General features: G+C 37.9%; 1 protein-coding gene across 2 annotated transcripts; it reads right to left on the bottom strand.

Annotated features, from left to right (window-relative positions):
- Positions 1-801: 801 nt before the first annotated feature.
- On the bottom strand, positions 802-17,710 carry OMA1 (OMA1 zinc metallopeptidase). 2 transcript variants are annotated; one of them, XM_057370422.1, is made up of 9 exons: positions 17,646-17,710; positions 16,377-16,899; positions 15,777-16,005; positions 14,921-15,094; positions 14,726-14,833; positions 13,394-13,522; positions 9,929-10,003; positions 8,131-8,280; positions 802-2,289 (listed from the first exon to the last, which is right to left on the bottom strand). In XM_057370422.1, exons 2-9 carry the CDS (start codon positions 16,877-16,879, stop codon positions 2,071-2,073), a joined length of 1,587 nt encoding a protein of 528 aa, XP_057226405.1. In that variant the 5' UTR covers positions 16,880-16,899; positions 17,646-17,710; the 3' UTR covers positions 802-2,070. The 2 variants fall into 2 exon arrangements, with proteins under 2 accessions (XP_057226405.1, XP_057226406.1); XM_057370423.1 differs by lacking the exon at positions 17,646-17,710 and adding an exon at positions 17,165-17,305.
- Between the last annotated feature and the right edge of the window lie 199 nt (positions 17,711-17,909).

The following is a 17,909-nucleotide window of genomic DNA, read 5'->3' as shown; positions in this document are numbered from 1 at the left end:
AAGACTACTTACTTACCAATTTTAAAAAACCTCCCTTGGTGAACTTAAAAATTGCATCTACAGCCTTCAAATGCAGTACTTCAGTCACTTAAAACAGACAGTAGCAATATGAAATTTGTGCAGTTTCATACCTCATCTTGAATGCTATAAAAACTCGTTTGTTCTCTAACAGACACAAGCATCCAGTTGCATGTCAAACAGCAGCCCTGGATAACAAAACAAGCTCTGACACTGGAGTGAGAGAGAAGCAGCAGCGTTGGGGTTTTGGTGCTGCAGGATAAACTCTGAGGTCCACAGGGAAATCTAAATGGTGTATTATTCTGTTTACCTTCAGGTGACAATGTCCAAACGCTGCAACACATCATTGAATGTCTGTTACAAAAACTMCTGTCACRAAGAATAAAAATGGATGGATGAATAATGGTCAGGCTGGACCTTCTGCCTCCTGCCAGCAGTATTGAGCAGAGATTTAAAAACAGCTTGTAAGCAATATGCAGYCAATCTAGACCTATATAATCAGGCCTGGAACCATCAACACAGACATCAGCTTACCTCTGAATAGAGATAAGGGAGTTGCTGGTGTTTCTCAAAGAACCCAGCTTCAGTGACTGAAGTCATTACTTGTTTCACAATCTGTTTTTCCAACTATTTTCACTGACAGCACTGAATAGGTTATTTTTTTCCTTTTTAAAAGCTTGCCTTCTGATTTAATTGAAGAAATATGATTGTCTACAGTTCTCCATACAGAAAAAGAATGTTTCAAGATAGGATGCACTGTAAAATATTTTGAATGTTTTCTTCAAGACTCTACCATTTATGAAAGATTTTTGGTTTGATCAAATGAGTAACAAAAAGCACAACAGGAAATACATCTTAACAGATGAAGGAACAGGATTTCCCGTTTTATTTTCATTCACTGTCACCTCTTTCAACATCTTTCTGCACGATCAACATTTCAGTATTTCCATCAGCTGCAAAGCAAGGACAATTCAAACATGTGCAAACAGAGATTAACATGCTGGGTACAGYAGGTCGCCCATCGTGAAAGGCAGAGCTTTACCTACATTGTGCATATTTGTCTCCAGGGTATAAAACATGTGGCTACAAGGGGAGGGGAGGAAGAGGGAGAGGGAGGAATGCTCAGCATTAGATGCCATATTCCTGAAGAGAAGTCACCTTCCATGATAAGGTCATCTGCAAAAGCTGTGCAGTCAAGAAACCTTGTGTATGTCTACTACATAATGTACTCTACATCAGCAATTATTTCTATCCAAATGGATATATCCAAATCTAATGTTGTGGCAGCAAAAATGCCCTCTGATGGAGCACCCCTGATCATTTAAAATAGACAAGAGGCAGCCTTGTAAAACATGTGGTGCTACAATGATTCTTTCAGTGCTTCTTCCAGAAGGAAGACTCCCCTGAAAATTATTTCTTTTTTTTTTAAACTGAACTTCATGCAACCCTTTCAGGTTACTTTGAAGAAAAATGTTGAATCAATCCACATTCTAAAACGCCTCAGAAAGATGAAAAATCCCAGCAGTAAATCTACCTAATTAAGTGAGGGTGTATCTAGCCCATAGCTATTATCGCTTCTCAGCTTAATATTTTTAAACACACTGTATGTGGAGCAKGCAGTAAGCTCTCCTCATTATTTCTCCAATGAAGCTGAGTAGATCTAACCCAAATTATGGCAAGATAAACCAGACAACTTAAGTGATGAAAATTGTACTTTTCCCTCTGCTTTAGGGACGCTTCTGGCTCATCTGTCCTCTGATCAAGGTGAGCCTGATAAAGCTGAAAATTACACTGTGTGACTGGATTGTATGAGATTATCTTTCCCCTGAGAAGTGATTTATTTTAGTAACTCTTAATGAATAAGAAACTTGCTGCTCCAACACRCTGCTCTTCTTGTGCGGGCATGGCTCCTTATTGCTTTGAGTGAGAGATCACATAAGAGAAATGGGGAATCTGAGTGGCTACATCTTCTTCATGATTCAAAGACAATTTTGTGTTATAAGATAGGCCTTCAGGGACCASCAGTTCCATAAAGAGTGAAAATTAATGTCATCAGTTTGTGGGTTTAACTGCAAAAGTCACWGGCATATCTTCTACTTTTTGAGTCTGATGGAAGTCCAGTTTTGGTTTTGAGGGATCTTGCTTGGTAAAATTTGGGGCTTCTCGACTTTTAGATGATTCCAGGAGATGTTTCATGTTAAGTCTGAAAATAAGGCGAGGATCTGGTCCAGAAAGAGACGGACAATTGCAGCTCTCTCTTATTTTAAGAGCCTGTGAACACAYATGAAAACAAATCAAGCTCATTCAAATAAGAAAAACATGAAAGGTTTCAGTCAGTGACTTTGGCTTTCCAGTCAGGTTTGCATTGCACATGAGTTAATGTAATAATGAGCCTGAATTGTTATTRCACAACTTCTCAACAGAAACCAAGAACTCCTGTGACAAAATGTACCAACATGGTAAAACAATGGGAAAAATGAAGAATGAAATTATTTTCACAGTGATCTCCAAGAATGGTTATTCTAAAAGGTACAACATAATTTGATAGGAAGTCCTCCAATGCATTCTGTGATACTTGTCCACATCAGTACCTTTAATTTACATTCACATGCAAACTAAACTTTCTGTAGCCCTTTCAGGCTACTTTGAAGAAAAATGTTGAATCAATCCATATTCTAAAATGCCTCAGAAAGAAGAAAAATCCCAGCAGGAAATTCACTTAATTAAGTGGGGGTGTATCCAGCCCATAGGCTATTACTGCATCTCAGCTACATATTTTTATATTTATATTTACATTCAAATGTAAATGAAAATGACTGCATCAAGAAAAAAGGACTCTGAAAAATTTACTTCCTCAGACTGAAGTAACTATATATAGACGTCTGACTCAAAAAAAGGGAGGAAATATCTCCAATAACATAATGGACATTTAACTGTTTGGCACAGAGATCCAGATGGTTCATCAGCATAGTTAAAGTCCTGTTACACAAGTGATCTCATCTTCAAGAAGCATTTGGATACACAGCTTCCAAGTGTTATGAGAAAATAATGTCTCTAGAATGTAGTAATTTCTCTGGATAAAAAGATGAGCAGTAAGAGACCAAACTTTAAGTTAGTCCTGCACAGTGAGTAAGTGCCATTGCTTGCATTTTACAGATAAGAAAGCAGGGGCACAAAAGAGCCAGAGAATCTCCCAGAGAATCAAAATTCATTAGCACAAGCACATGGCCCCAGATCATCCTGTCTGGTTGGCAATCTGAGAAAGGTACGACAATCGATGAACCTCATGTCTCAAAGGCACTGTGGAGAAATTGATACCAACTATTCAAAGTCAGTTGTTTTAAAGGATGCTTAAGTTGTGTTCTTTGTCACAAAGCTGAATACACCTTAATTAGACCACAAAAACAGACAATTCTTGTGTGTTTGGCACAGGACAAACTGATGTTTTGTCAGTTAAAACCATGGGCAAATTTACATCCAGTTCTGTTTTTAATCCTTTCTTGAGAAAACCAGTTCAAATGTACATTTTATTCCATTTCACTTCATAATCATGGATTCTTGAAAAGCAATGACCAGACCTGTCCTGAACAGTAGCCAGGTGCCTCCTAGACAATACTTGGGACTGTCAGCAGAAAACACACATTGATTAATTTGTTCTAGATGGATTAATGARGAGGAAGAAAGTAACACAGTTTTTATAGCAGTCCTAGCATTGCACTTCAGACAGAGCAGAAATTTTTAATCTGCTTTATATACACCAGCTTTGTCTAAAATGTCAAATCAAGTATTCCAGYACAGCTCTGCATAAGTATTTGCCCATCATTTTGAAACACTTTGATATTCTTCCACAGGAGGCACTGGAAACATCTTACTACAGCAGATTTTAAAATAGAAGAGCAGAGCTTCTTAAGTCATTTTTTTGTGTAAGGAGGTTCTAAAACATATTTTCTCCCTAACTTTACTACAGTGAACTGATGGGGTTTGCTGTAAATGGATAGAAAGAAATAGAATTTTAAATTAACAAATGGTTTTGGGAAAAGGCACATTCCAGAAATGTAGCACAAGTTTCTCCACTTGTTAGAAATGTAAAATTCAAATTACTTGGTACACAAGTCTGGACTAGGCATGCAAAATATTGTTCCTGTCTAACTTTTAAAAAATATGAATACAGCCTTCACAGCTTGTTTTTCTACAGCATGATYGTCCATGTAGTCACCAAATGTAACTGTACTGCTGAACACTCTTCTGCTTCAGTGACCAATTAATTTCTAAACTGACATTTATGACAAACCAGGAGTTTTCTCTTGTTCTCTACTAGAACATAAGCTGCTGCAAGACTGCATTAATGTCAAGCAGTGTTATTCAAGGCAAATAGGAATATAAAGATTTACGCTGTATCCTGGAAAAGGCAACATAATCCTCTTTTAAACTAATTTTGCAATTTTGTATCTCTGGGTWTTCCTGGCTATACAGAGCCTGACCTATTTCCCTGGTTTCACTCACCTGGAGTCACAACAGAAAAAAATAAAAACCAGTACTTCAGGTTAACATTTTTACCCTGTGGATGTCTGAGTTCTTGCTACATGTAAAGCTGTCCAAGGGGGTAGAAGGTGTCTATTCAACAACATCAGCTCACATGTCACTACAGAGAAAACTACAGATATGGAAAGGAAAGCCATGTTAATTTGTTACCTTCCTGCTCAGGACAGCTGTAACTACACATTCCACTGAGAGCAGCCCACCTGTCTGCTTATTGGTTCAGGAAATCCCAGTAAAACGTCCAAATGCTTGTAAGTAACAAAGGTGTAGCTGTTTTTTTTGTTTTTTGGTTGGTTTTTTTTTCATCAATACAATCTCAGTCATCTGCAATGTTTGGGAGCAGGGAAGGCAGAAGAATTAGGGAGGTCTGCCTTATTCTATTACCTTCATGTAAAGCCCATCAGCAGAGGCAAATACAGAAATAAGTAATTCTTAGCTCCCAGTATTAATCCTTCACAGTGTCACAGACACCAGGCTACCTGCTGGGTCTCAARCCCTTACAGTCTTAATGAAGTAGCAGTAAAAAGATGATTAAAAGAATCGATAGACTTTACTGGACAGAGAAGAAAAGCAGCTTATATATAATGCTAAACTGCTGTTGGCACAGAAAAAAAAATCGTGACAAAATATTTAATAACTTTATGGGGAGGATAGAAATGCAAGTCAGTGTTTTTTTTTTCTCGTTTCCACATTGATAGGGCTTAATTAATAWATTTGAATACTAGAATTATCTGAAGTAATGTTCACATGATAAGCAAAGGGCAAATATACCAACCSACTTTTGAAAATAAAGCAAAATAAATATATCTCCCATATCCAAAAGGCAGCAGACTGAGAAACAAGCAATAACTACATAAAAAAATAATAAACATCCAATGTGGATTTGACAAGAACAGGTGCTGMCACAGTAAATTAATTAACTTTTTTTGACAAGTTAACTGACCTAGAAAACAAGGCAAGCAGTGCAATTGATATATCCCAACTTATTATTAGTGTCTAAATGATCTCACCATGGCATTTCCACAAGAAAGTGAAAACAGGAGTTACAGTGAACCAAAAATGGAATCTGAGCCAACAACATGATACTAAAAAAGCAAATGTCACATCAAGATGAATTTTTGTATCACAGGCAAGGCTCAGGAGATAACCTTCTGCTTTATTCAGTTTAGCTGAGGCTTCCACTGATGTACAGTGCTGCATTTGAACAGCACACTAGGMAACAGACAAACTGTAGCAAGTCAGAGAACATGAAAATAAAACATTGACAACAACTAAAAGATCCTGTAGCTTCTCTCTGGCACTTCACTCCCACAGACTCTCTCCAGAACAATGATCATCCTCCACTGTACTATGAAATTATTTTAAGACTTCTTTTTCTGAAAATAAAATGCCTAGGCCTTCATCGATGTAGGAATTCTAAGAGATTTCAATTTCCTGTTTAAGTGTATATTCTGTTTTCTTAGTTTACAATCCAAACATCTTCCTGTCTCAAGGGAAAATACTTTAAAAACACAGTAAATCTTTTTCATTTGCTTTMTTTCKTTTCCAGGACAGCACCACTTTGTARCTGCTTATAGCTCTCTTGTTTACTGATTCCTCAGTGTGGCTTTGGCTTTCAACTTGCTCAGAAAACCAGATGCAAGATCTTTACACTCATTTGATTTGCTCTCAGTCTTTTAATTACTTCAAAGGGATCCCTGTGATACTCCCGCTTTAATTTACATTTCCTGAGACTGTTCAGTCACCTCATTGAGATGTGACATTTCATTACCTGAAGAAAAATTCTCACTTCATATGATTGCATCTTATTGGGAACTGCTTAAAAGTCTGTAGAGAAACATTAGTGGGGCCTAAGAAGTCCAAAAGCCTGTCCCTGTTTGTCCCAGCTACAGTAGCTCATATAACAGGAGCTGCTGTATTGTCCTGAAAACCATTTCAGCTCCAAAACCATCTGCATATGAAACAAAGTAATGCTTGTGATGGATCTAGCACTGAGTCTTAAGAAGAACCAGTTTCTTCACAGAGAGATATTAGAGATAAAAAGGCCTTTTTWAATAATCTGGCTTCTCTCCCTGGGCTCTGAGTATCTAATGGCAATTAATATATGGTAAATATACTGTTCTAAAAAGCTTTAGATACGTGAACAATGAAACAAAAAGGGCAACAATAAAACCCTGAGATTTCCTTTCCATGCCTGGAATCCAGCCTTAGGCAGCAGCTCCCACAAGAATGGGAGTCAATGCCTCAGACAAAAAGCCTCAGACAGCACCTCTACACACATTCTTTCATCTTTGTTCCACTTTTGTAGTGCCAACCTCACTTGTCTTGTGAACTTGCTAAAAACATGAAGCCTTCAGTCCATGATTTCTCATCCTACTCCAAAGAATGTTTAAGGTAAAAGGCAAACAAAACCATCTCCCCCTCAATTATYTTTTGGAAGAAATCTTCCCAGCCTCCACTGCTCTTGGAAGTGAGAGTAGCTGTAAAAAGATGAGGGTTGCTCCACCTGCTAAACAACAGGAGATGAGACAGAAATAACAGCTCTACACAGTTGCTCAGTTATTTAACTGATTTGCTCAGGCCTGGGGTAGAACATAAGAAGTAATTTATTTCATTAYCTCTTTATAAGCCAGTCAACAACTATATGAAAATAAACGATCCTGAACCATTTATGTTCAATCCAGCTAAAACTGAGGCTCCACAACAAGAATCATTTTCTATTCAGCTGCTCTAATGTGTTAGAAAACCCATCAAAACCATTCTCYCAGYCTGCTTTTGCAAAGTACAGACTTCRTATATAATAATTTGAAATATCCAGTCTAGCCACTCTCCAGCCTCCTACCCCTAATACTGACTTTGATTTATGCCATCATTTAGAATATTTACTGTATTCATTCTCATCAAAAGATTCATGAAACTCTTTTTTTCTCCTTTGAAGTCAGCAAACACCTCAACATTTTAGAGCTCTCTCTGCCAATAAATCTTCAAGTGTCTTTACAGYTGGGAACTGAGAAAGACTTAAAGTGACAGAGAGATTTAAAAAAAAAAAGGCAGAAATTACTAGTTGGTTATAAAAAAGGGTATTTCCAAAAACAGTTTAGCTTGCTGAAAAATAGCATMGTTGTGAAGTGCTTTAACACTCTATTTTATTTTTTTATTTGCTACAAAAGCAAGAGTAGYCAAGAAAATTTAGGGATCCAACTTYMAAAYTGCCTTTTCAAAACAGCAAAAAAAGAAGAAARAGTGGATGAGACCTGTGGCAGTGTMACATCTATACCAGAAGGCCATTTAAAAGCAAAAATATTACTCTTTAATCAAAAATCAGGAAAAAATCCCAACAACTTGGAATATAATTATGCTTCACCATGCTACCTTAATTTTTCCTCATTTAATAAAACCTTTAAGGTTGAAAGCTTTGCAATAGAGAATTTCTGTGAAGGATGAAGGGAAAGATATGCATGGTGCTRTAAGAGTAAATTGTGAATCAATACCGAAGTAGCTCATGGATTAATAYCAAACTACTTGTGGCAACTTTTCATGAGAGGAAAGGACATTTCTGTCAGCCCTGCTCACCTCTGGGATGAGGCGGTCCAAGTGCTCAGCTCTGTTTTCATGGGAGGGGTGTGTGGAGAGCCACTCAGGCAACTTGGGCTGCCCCTGAATGGTTTCTGCCAATTCCATCTGCTGCCAAAAGACGCTGCTCGCTCTGACATCCACRCAAGCCTGAGAGCAGAAGGGAAATGGAAACACCACCGTATGTTTAAAGTAATAAATACACAATGTGATGCATACTGAATTACAAAAGACATCTTAAATAAAGTCTCTAAAGTCTGTTTAGATGGTTCTCCTCATACGTGACAGGARAAAGCTGCTCCAAAATATCTAAATGCAGTAAAAAACTCAAACAGACAGACACTGAATTAGTTCTTTTAAACACATATGTGTAACTCTGCTGATCTTAAAAAACTTACACCTGAATTAAGAAAATTCAGGAGAAAAATAGGTTTACAATTTCTAGATATACTAGTCCTTCAAAAAAAAAGCTTAGCTGCAAATTTCAAGTTATATTTACTGAAACAAATTAATCATCTCCATAGACTTAGGTAAATTTACAGGAAGAAGTTCGGACTCAAAAATACAAGGTGATAAAAATTCATACTTAAACATACCTATACCTAAAAATTGACTGGAAATGCTTTTCTATATGTGATTATACAGTCTTTCATGGGTGATCTGTGGAATCCATGACAGRTTAAAACAGTAATTCTGCAGAATTCCTGACTCTCTTCAGAGAAGTATACATTTAGCAATAGAAAGTCATGGAACAATAACTTTTAGAATTGCTTTTCTWTATTACCAATAGACTATTTTTACATTTAAGTGAAGGAGAAAAATAAATAAGATTTCTTACATTTTCTTGACTTTTATTTGTTAAGAAAAAAAAGAGACAAGTGGACAGAAGATAAGAAAATTACTTCTTTCATTCCCCACCCCAGAGACAGATGTGGTTCTTTATCCTTTGAATTTATTTATTAAAATTATTATTATAAAAAGGTTATCTGCACAAGCAGATATGTGCATATGTCACTTCACTTATTTTTTTCTGGTATGGCCCTACTTTTTCAGTATTATAAAGCAATGAGCATAAACATAGCAATTACATTTTTTTAATGGATTGTATTATTCCCTTAGACAACTTCAAATTACAAATGCAATTTCAATCCCAGAATCAAAGTTRATTTTAAAGACTCGTCCTTGAAGAAACATTAATAATTATTAAAAGGAAATTTTKCTTATGAAATATTAACACTAGATGGTGCTGCTCTCACTGGTATCTGACATGTAGATCTATTGCACTCAGCCAGGAATCAAAGAGTTGGTCCMGTTTTCTCAACATAGAATTAAAGTCCACAGGGAAAAAATAAAGTAATTGAAAAAATAAATGACAAAAGCTTCTGACTCAGTTTTTGTCTTTAAAAAAATTGCATTGTTCTTATGGATGTATTTAGCTTAAATTTTTAAATTTTTACATATAATTAAATCCTACCTATGGAAGACCATAATTTAGGGTTCTCCATTTTTTAAATACATGGGAGTTTCTTCTAATGGCAGTAAGCTACACAGAAAGGATACTGTGCAGGTAATGCACAACTTCACACACTTCAATTCATTACAAGTAATTAGCTAGAATTATTTTGTTTTTCCCTAAAAACTTTTATTTCCCAYCACTTCAATAATATCTTCAAAAATTTACAGTTTACCTACATACGAAATATGAAATTCCCTCTGATTGTAACAGAAACTGAAAAATGTCTAGTATTTTTTTCTGCTTTTATTTTTATTGCTAATAAAAMCAATCAGTTGTAGTTACCTTTGCTGCAAACTGAAGTCCCACTTTATCAGCTTCAGCCTCCAGGGTTCTGCTGTAGGGTCTATCAAACATGAACTGCAAAGAAGCACATCAAAGCTCTGTTTTTTGGTTTGGAACATGTACAAAGTCAGAGCATTGTAGCTATCTTTTAACTTTCTCATCAGAAGTGGGGTTTATCTATCATGCTCACTTCGCATGTGATCAGTATTAATTTTCTTAATGTAATCTCTAATTCTAGTATATGCAACTCATTGATCCTGTATTCAGTGGAAATTAATTCAAATTAGACATATTTTCTTGGGCCCCCTCAGCCTCCAGTCTCATTTTGCAGCATCTGAAAGTTCAATACCGTGTATACACCAGAATTTTTTCACTTCACTCTTTCATTGATGCCAAGATTTTTGTTGCAGCAASTGTATATAAAAAATTCCAGTAGTTCCCTAAACTTTTATGATTTAATCCTGGTATCATCTATTTCATATGGCAAATAGCCCACAATAAAGAATGTAGCCATAAATATTYTCATGTAGAAATCACTCATTTGCCATGATTGTTCCCTAACGCAAGCTGCAAATTGCCCTTGAGAAATCAAACTAGAAGACATGAAGCTAAACCAAACTCCTCTCCCATTTTTCTAGAGCATTAAYACACACTAAGGCAGTGGTGGTTTCCTCAAATGTAATTCATGAAGATTTGGGCAGCCTGGCCCTAGTCTGTCATGTTATAGTAAATGCAAATCAGGCCTTGTTAAACAGCCTGCTCCTGCAGAGATAAGGAACCTGTCACAACATCCTGGTTTAATCATCCATTAGGAAATATGAACTGAAGAATGGCAAATGTGCAAGGTTAGAGAAGAGAAAAAGGTTTATCAGCTCAAAAAGGTTTTATCAGCTCTTTATCTGCCTTTAGAAATATGTCCTCCCTCATAAGTTTCAGGGGAAAAAAAAAGCCAAAACCCACAAACCAGTTWGAAATGGAGAGCACCAAAGAAGTGATCCAACCTCCTGAGCAYATAAAGATAACTGTAATTTTTTGCTTCTTTCCAAAGTAGCAGTCAGAGTTTCCCTTTACTAGGTCAAAAATAGAAACTAACCAAAGCTGATCCTCTAAAGGTTTTTTAAAGCCAAACATGCTGGTTTAGAAGTAAGCAGTTTGCACATAGACTTTAAACATTGCAATTATAAATAGATTTTTAAATCCTCTGATGATAAAGTAATTCCTTGAAGTGGAATAYATATTTTTATTGACTCAAAAAGTGCTCCATGTCTGTTGTACTCACTAAACAGCAAAGAAAAMCCTGGCTAGTCTGTCGTATMTTCCAGAARCACCAGATAAAYTATTAAATGATTAAACATTTTTTARACATGGAAATKAAACTGGTAACATACAAGAGTCATGAGGCATTTAACATACAGTGGTATTCATTTGCTACTGATAAATGAAATGGTTTAAAAATCTTTTGTGAATGTTCTAAAATGAAAAATCAGAACTTCAAGCTCTGACCTAAAATCCTTGTCAGAAATTTGACACAAAGAAGATGAATTTGATCTTTCAAATCAATACCAGAGCTGCCTGYRTATGTTAAAGAAAAGGAAGTTYCAGGTATGYTGACTACCCAAAATCACCAMTTTTCACATGTAATACWAATATGATGGTGTGAGTTGGACAASAAAGGACTATAAAATACTGYACTATCTGTACACACTGRTGTGTAGGACATGARTAAAACTCAGAGCTGTGYTTTGTGTTATTCCAAGAACAATTCCTAGGCTTGAATTCCCGTATAAAGTAACTGCTGCTCTGTAACAAAGCCAACATTCAGTCCAGCAATCCATTTCTAAAGAACAGCCCCAAATAAATGTCATAAGAAAAGTTAACAATTTAGTAAGGAAACAAAATCCACTAGCTTTGGGGGAAAAGGCAGAACTGGAGCTCACAAGCCCAAAGGCCTACAAAGAATCATTGGAAAATACTTAGAGTCAATAATGAAAAATACACAGTAGTCAGGAGGTCAAAAGGTCAGGCCTCTAAGGACATAAGAGAAAAACAAATATTGAAACAGAAGCAAGTATCACAACATGGCTTAAATAACCCTTTCTCAGAATGGGATGCTAAAGCTTTAAAAAGCAAAAAGAGGAAGAGAAACATCCTGAGAAAATGTGCAGAAGGATTCACTTTCATGTAAGCACAACAGGCAAATGTTAGTAGAGGAAACAGACACCACACTCCTGGGTGACTAAAAAAACCTAATTTTCCATTCAGTGTCTTTTGTATATGGGATGAAAGCTTTGCAATTATTAATCACTTCAACATTACTGAAGTTTGATCAGCCTTTTAAAGCAGGACAGTATCCCATAGATGATGTTTCCTTTGCAGGAAACAGGACTATGATCCTGAACCCAGAATCCCTTTCCAATCTAAAGCACAAATCCAARCCATGATGCCAAAATATCCATTCTCTGTGGAGAGGAGAAGAGATGCTGACAGGGAGTTGAATCTTGCTGTCTAAATTATGAGCAGTCTCAGGATTCATTCACACTTGATTTTTGCCAAATTCAGCACTTCAGAATGCTGGCTAGCATTCATCAATGTATTGGTTTCTTAGCTACTTGTGCAAATATCCAAGTTCTTTAGAGATAATTTATGTTCAGAAGCCACACATCTATCCATTAGCATAAGAACTACCAAAACAGATTGCTTATGCTTAATTTCATGTTTTTTGAGGAACTGAGGGAAATCACAAGAAAAGCATCAAGTCAAAGCAACCAAAGAGCTCTTTCACTTAAATTCAGATTCTGGTTCTATGATCTTAGAAAAATTTCTATTAAAAAAAACACACTTTAAAAAAAAAATAAATGGATCAGTAACTGTCYAGAGAATAAATTAAACTGCTGAAGAAAACTGGCACCAGGAAGCCTCTGAATTTTACTTTGCTGAAATATATGCTGGCTGAAAATATTATTTCCGTAACTTGTACTATAACATGGTTTATATAAAGAGTGTTTAGATTCTCCATTTTTTAATCTTGGAAACTATTCTTACTACTAACATTATATTTAAAGAATTCCATATATTTTATTTGATTTAGAAAGAATTTAACAACTACTTAAAAGAAAAACATGGCATTTTACTACATACAACTTTAAAGGGCAAGTTATCTTTCTAAAAGACAATCATCTGTCTTAATTGGCAAGCAACTGGCAAGCAATTGGAGCCTGTGCAACTAAATTCAGTCATTTAGGGAGACCTAAAGTTCTTCAACATGACAAATTAAAATCAGCATAAACTAAAGCAGCATCAGATTTATAAAAATATACCCTGTTCTATAACACACTTCTTAAATAATAATTTTTGCCTACATTTCTCCTCTTGCCTTTTCCCCCAAACTTGCTATTAAGTGAAGCAGAAGATTAAAAATGTCTTTCCAAGGAACTCAAGAAAGACAATAAAAAACATCGGACTTACCTCCTGCAACTTGCTCTGAATCCACTGGCCAACAACTGCCAAACTATCACGAGGACAGATGGCCCAAATCATAGTGAGAAAGATGAGTGAGAGAAAATCCAGGAAGTGAACCAGGCTGGCTTTCTCTGCCTGTGAACAGAAATGGTTCCATTTTCATTCCTTACTGTCTGACATTCCTCTAYAACACAACAGAATTCGGAAACACTTTAAAAATCAGTGATTTTTAAATCAGCCACAGGAATAGGGCAAGCACAAGATTCCCTGTTTGCACCAAAAAAAATCCAGTTGGATAGAAGGTACTTTCAGTCTAGAATCCATACAAGAACATAAAAACAGCTGGAATAGATACCTTCTACCTATCGGCCTCTCTGAGAGAGTCAAAGCTTGAGGTAGGATGGTGGCAACATGCAGGAAGAGTTCTTTAGTAAAAAAGGCCATGAAACACCTCAGTTTGAAGGAAAAATCTATAAAAAATATCTCAAGGACCATTCTTTACATTAATTTGAAAAGAGATAAGACATCACTAAGACAGGATCACGAATGGGATAAGAGGACAGTAGACATAACGTATTTATCTTTTATTTTCTGCTGCTTTCCTTTAAATTCAGAATCTAAGAGATTATTCTGTTTTCCAGAGCTCTATTTGGCACAGCAACAAATTGATCAGAGCATTTACGAGCAGCATCATGAAATACTTCTCTGTGTGCCAGCTGGGCGCAGAGAGTTTGTTTGTTCCATACAAACAAGGTAAGTTCTTCTTTATCATTAGAAATATTTTTATAAGTTTAAAGGGTTGGTTGGCTCAACTGAGACCAAGAAACCAGGATGTGAACTGTTGCTCACCCAAAATCATATAAGCCTCATGCTCCAGTATTTTACAATTTGWCATTTTAAACCCGTGTGCTACAATAATAACAGTAACATGTATTTTAGGATACTTTTTAAAGTGTATCCACTACTGTAGATATTCTATTATAGGAGTAACAGAGTTGCTGAGAAACTCCAGTTCTTTATCTCTGCRCTGTAAGAAAGGGATCTGCAGACCAAGTTCTAAATGACTCTGAAAAATGAGCCATAATCCACCTGTACAGCTGTGAAAAAGCCCTGGCAGCCTTTGTGTTAACAGGGATTACCACAGGTCTTCTGACAGTTATTAAGTGCTACACGAATAATAAGGATCTATTGTAGCAGACTACTCATTTCAAACTCAATTTTGCATTAATTAGATAGAGCCACACTGAAAACTGGYTTGGTAATGATAGGGAGAATGATAATTAGAGTAATTAGAATTAATAATTTAAGAATATTAGAGAGCTTTCTTTAAAGACTTACTGCATGTTCCAGCACAGCATGAGCTATTTCATGTCCTAAAATAAATGACAGCTGATGAATGTCAGAAACTGCTTCCAGCAACCCAGTGAAAACAAACACTTGACCATTCTGTAAACAAAAAGAATAAATATTAAGTWGGTGACACATCAAGTGCTGTTTCAATATTATTAATTTTCTCTGTTGTGTTCAACTTACTGGAAGCACAAACGCGTTTACACCTGGTTCATCCACCACATGGATAACCCACTYGAGTGCTGAGACCTGGGGGACATCCTTATTGCTTTCAGACAAATGTCCAACAACTCTCTCTACAACCTGGTACCGTGCATCTGTCTCAGGTAACATTTGATCTTTGAATTGCTCCATCCACTGAAAAAACAATTAATTGGTTATAATTTTTAAGATGGAAAAATTTATACAAAACATGTAATTTCAAAATATCCTTGTACTCAGTCTGTTCTTATCTTGCATCTCTGACAGGAACGGGAATACACTTGGATGTAGCTTATCAAGTTTCACTTTACAACAGGAAGTCACAGAACTTATTACAGGAAATAGTTCAATGGACAGTTTAAAAGAAAGCAATTAAAGAAAAAATAATTGTTCCAGGGAAAAAAAATAGAAGCATGGAATGTAGGTGGAGAGAACTACCTTACAAAGTGACCTTAGAAGAGAGGACCTTAAACAAGTACCACAGAACATTCAAATCAACACAGAAATGACACAGATCTCAGCATACAACTACTCTTTTATAGACCTTAYCAGATTTCTATATTTCCTGTTCTATCAAAATAATACAGTTTGCTACATGCTGCTTATGTCCTTTTTAATTTTTATGTGTCCCTGATGGAAAGGGAACTCTTAAAAACAAAGGGAACAAGAGGAGGGGGTAACAGATGGGGGGGATCTGCAGGGTTCTGAGCACGAAGTTCAAAAGTTATTGAGGACACCACAAGGTTTGTTTGTTTGCCCATCTCTTTAATAGGAGTATCTCACCACAAGAAAAAGCAACAGTTTCTGCGTATTTCCAATTTTTTGTTTAAAACCTTACCATATCATACTCCATYTGTGACAGCTCCCTAAAATGCTCTTTGCCAAACACCAACAGTCGAGCGCGCCCAGTGATGGGTGTCTCCTCCAAGTGGGTAAAATAAAACATGACAAATACAACTCCTAAGCCGCTGACACCCAAGAGGATCTTCCATTTGTTTTTTCTTGCACTTTCTTTAAAGAGCTCCCGTTTATTAGGAGGAAGTGCCTTCCACCATTTTCTTATGCTCCTGTAAGGTACAAACAGTGTTAAATTAGGACGTATTTAAAAAGGAATTTGTTCCTGTCTGTCCTTGCTGTACTGCCTGTTACAGTCTCATCTCATGTAGGAGCTTATGGAAGGTTATACTGTAATTGCCTTCTACTCCACGCCATTTCTTCCCTCCCACAGGAGAAGGAATGTCCCACATCTCCCTACACCACATGTAAATGAGATGGAAAAGAGCAAAAGATACATCTAACACCTCGGATAATGGAAAAAACACTTCTTGTTGAGCAATCTGTGTGTCAAACAACACTACAAACACACCTGCCATCCTCCCCACACTCACACTTTGCATGATRGGTCTTGCACTGAGAGGAAAGTAACACAGTATTTTACCTGCCAAGAATGATKGCAAATAATTTCTGAGCTGGCTTCACAATAATCCAGAAAAGAGGAACTGGTGCAGCCTGTAGTAATGGTGATGTGTGAAAAGACCTGATGATCTGACTGTTCCACGCAGCAAAGTGATGTGGGGATTGCCCTACAGAACTGATCTGAAGTGATGGGATCTTCTCCCCCAGTGGCTGAGAAGAGTGGGAGCAAAACCGTCCTGAACCACGGAGCGCATTCCTGTACACTTCTGTATTTGGGACATCCAAAAGACATCTCAGTCCTTTACCAGTGAAGTTTCTATGGGAGTCAGGGTTTCCAGTGGAAAAACAGCTCCTAGGATTTTCACTCAAATTCAACCTTTGGCATTTATCTCTGTGAAACAGAGTTCGGCACCATCCTGTGTAAAACCTAGAGAGATTATTGCACTTCCCCTGCTGACTCAAAGAAGCCAAATGAGAGAAAACACAGGTCCTGCCTGGCAGCTTTAGACCACCGATGATATTCATAACTTCTTTGCTTGGTTACCCTGAAACAAAGAAAAAAAAATAGCAGACTGGTATTAAAAAACCCAWCCAAACAAGAAACTCTGCACCGCTATTTTATTTTTCCCGAAGAGATACTATGTATTTGTTTGCCAACAGYTCCGTGTCACAAAAAAAGGTCACAGTCACAACTGCATCCGGTTACAGTTTTAAGGCATCAATCTACTTCCGACTGTGAAAGACATCAGTATTTTGCAGCACTGAGAATAAAACAAGATGTGATTTATTRTTTCCTTTCACTTTCATTACCACCAGATCAGAGTGACTGCGGGTGTCCTTTTGTGGGTCATCAACTTTTCGCGCTGGGCTTCTGCCCACCGGTGTCATTCTTATACATGAGGGAAACCAGGATCTGTGAGCACATTRCTCGTACTTTGCTCCCAGCCTGGAAACAAAACATAGCGAAACCAAGTGTCCGTCAGCCGGGAGCCTCTGGTTCATAGACATGGAAATGCCTTGGCACGGACAAGATCCGGGCCGCGGCCGCTGTCATTTTTATCCTCCGGTTCCGATCGCGGCCTCCGCTTTCCCCCCACCCTCGCCACCCTCAGGGGGCACCGCGATTGTCGTGAAACGGGCTGATATGAGGAGCCGAGGGTGGGGAATGAGGGAAGCGAATCACTCTGAGGGGCCCGCCCGGGAAATGGCGGRTGGGGAGGCGGGGGACAGCTCCGGCCGCCTCACAGCTGCGAGCCGCAGGGACCGGGAACGACCGGGCTCCCCTACTCACCACCGCGGSAGGCGGCGGCGGAGGGGCCGGACCGCGGAGCCGGTGTCGATACGGAGCCGGGGCGGAGAGCGGGAGGCGGGACGGGCGCGGCGCCGCTGGAGCAGCCGCCGGGGCCCCGCGTCCCTTCCCTCAGGCGGGGCCGCCGCCGTTCCCGCCACCGCCGCTCCCCTCAGGCGGCGCCCGCCATTTTGTGGCGGCGCGGGGAGCAGGGGCGCCCCTCATCAGGCGCGGAGCGCGTTCTCCTGAGTGCCTTAAGCCTGGCTT

Source organism: Malurus melanocephalus, unplaced genomic scaffold, assembly GCF_030028575.1.
Source record: "Malurus melanocephalus ecotype Western Australia unplaced genomic scaffold, MMel_1.1 scaffold_125, whole genome shotgun sequence".
NCBI lineage: Eukaryota > Metazoa > Chordata > Aves > Passeriformes > Maluridae > Malurus > Malurus melanocephalus.
The sequence above is the reverse complement of the archived record's forward strand: the minus strand, read 5'-3'. Positions and strand labels throughout refer to the sequence as shown.